General features: G+C 53.0%; 1 protein-coding gene across 1 annotated transcript in view; it reads left to right on the top strand.

The window, feature by feature from the left end:
• Positions 1 to 1,267, top strand: part of EXTL3 (exostosin-like glycosyltransferase 3) — a 29,202-nt gene extending 27,935 nt beyond the window's left edge. Inside the window, exons 5-6 of the mRNA XM_010076815.1 lie at positions 690 to 1,047; positions 1,120 to 1,267. Of these exons, the coding sequence (XP_010075117.1) occupies positions 690 to 899 (210 nt within the window). The 3' untranslated portion in view covers positions 900 to 1,047; positions 1,120 to 1,267. The remainder of the gene's footprint in view (positions 1 to 689; positions 1,048 to 1,119) is intronic.

Below are 1,267 nucleotides of genomic sequence, written 5' to 3' on the forward strand. Positions count from 1 at the left end.
TCCTTGCTGATTTGTGAGCTTTCCAGAGACATTTGGGCTCATCTGCGTGCGGGGAGCTGTCGGTCCAAACGCTGCAGCCCAGCTGAAATTTCCCTGCCCCGTGGTAACAAATGCATGTCACAATTCTGAGCGTGAATTTTGGATGCGGATCATTCTGCTCTTTATCGCTGCTGGCAAACTGCTCTTTACAGCCCTGCATATGCCTCCCTGTCGCAGGCCAGCTGCCTTGGCTGTAAATATGATAGACGGGCTTTCCTGCGTGGTGTTCTGCCCATCTGGAGCTGCTACGGAGCGGAGGTTGCAGAGTTTGGTGCAGCTGAGAGGGAATCAGACCAAAACCCGCGGGCACTGCAGTGGGATGTCCCATTCAACACAGACAAGGAGGCCCTGTGGCCTCAGCACCTCCTGAAAACTGGAGCCACCTCCAAAGATCTTACTCTGGGTGCCTAAAAGAAGAGGCACAACAAATTGCTGATTCTTCTGTAGCTGGTGAAAGGAAAGGAATTCCTTTCTCAGGGCTTTTTGTTTTTTTCTGAAACAGCTTCTCAAACCTTAAACAAGAAAAAAATAACTAAGGATTAGTAGGTTATCATCCCCTTTGATGGAGCTGGTGCAGACCTTGTCCTTCCTCGCCCAGACACCCTCCAAGGGACACGCAGCAGTCGAGGAGAGCAGCGTGGCAAAAAAAGGTGCCCTCCCGCTGGACTTTCCGCTGCCCCGGGTGCCCCCAGGCGCTTTCGCACGACGACTCTCACTTCCACGAGCGACACAAGTGCATCAACTTCTTTGTGAAGGTGTACGGGTACATGCCCCTCCTGTACACCCAGTTCCGTGTGGACTCGGTCCTCTTCAAGACCCGCCTGCCCCACGACAAGACAAAATGCTTCAAGTTCATCTAGAAGCAGGAGGCAGCCGTGTGCCCTCGGCTCTGAACTCTGTCCGGAGGTGGGTGAGGGCCGAGGGTGGTTTTTTTTGACGGGGCTGTGAGGGCAAAACGCCTTTTGCTATTGACTCCGGCCTCCCCCACGGAGCAAAAGGGACGTCCTGGCTTTGGACGGGCACATTTCCCCCTCTCTTCCCGCTCTCCCCACAACGACTCAACCAAGCGACGGGGAACAGGATCCCACGGCTCCTGTAAAGACACTCCCTAGGATCGTACACTGAGGAATGGCACATTGGCTAGTGGCTCTGCCCCTTCGCTAGCCAAGGGCAACCTTTCTTTTTAATTGTAATTATTGTTATTTAAAATGAAAGTGTTTTAGATTTG

This window comes from Pterocles gutturalis, unplaced genomic scaffold, assembly GCF_000699245.1.
Source record: "Pterocles gutturalis isolate BGI_N339 unplaced genomic scaffold, ASM69924v1 scaffold1198, whole genome shotgun sequence".
Lineage (NCBI taxonomy): Eukaryota > Metazoa > Chordata > Aves > Pterocliformes > Pteroclidae > Pterocles > Pterocles gutturalis.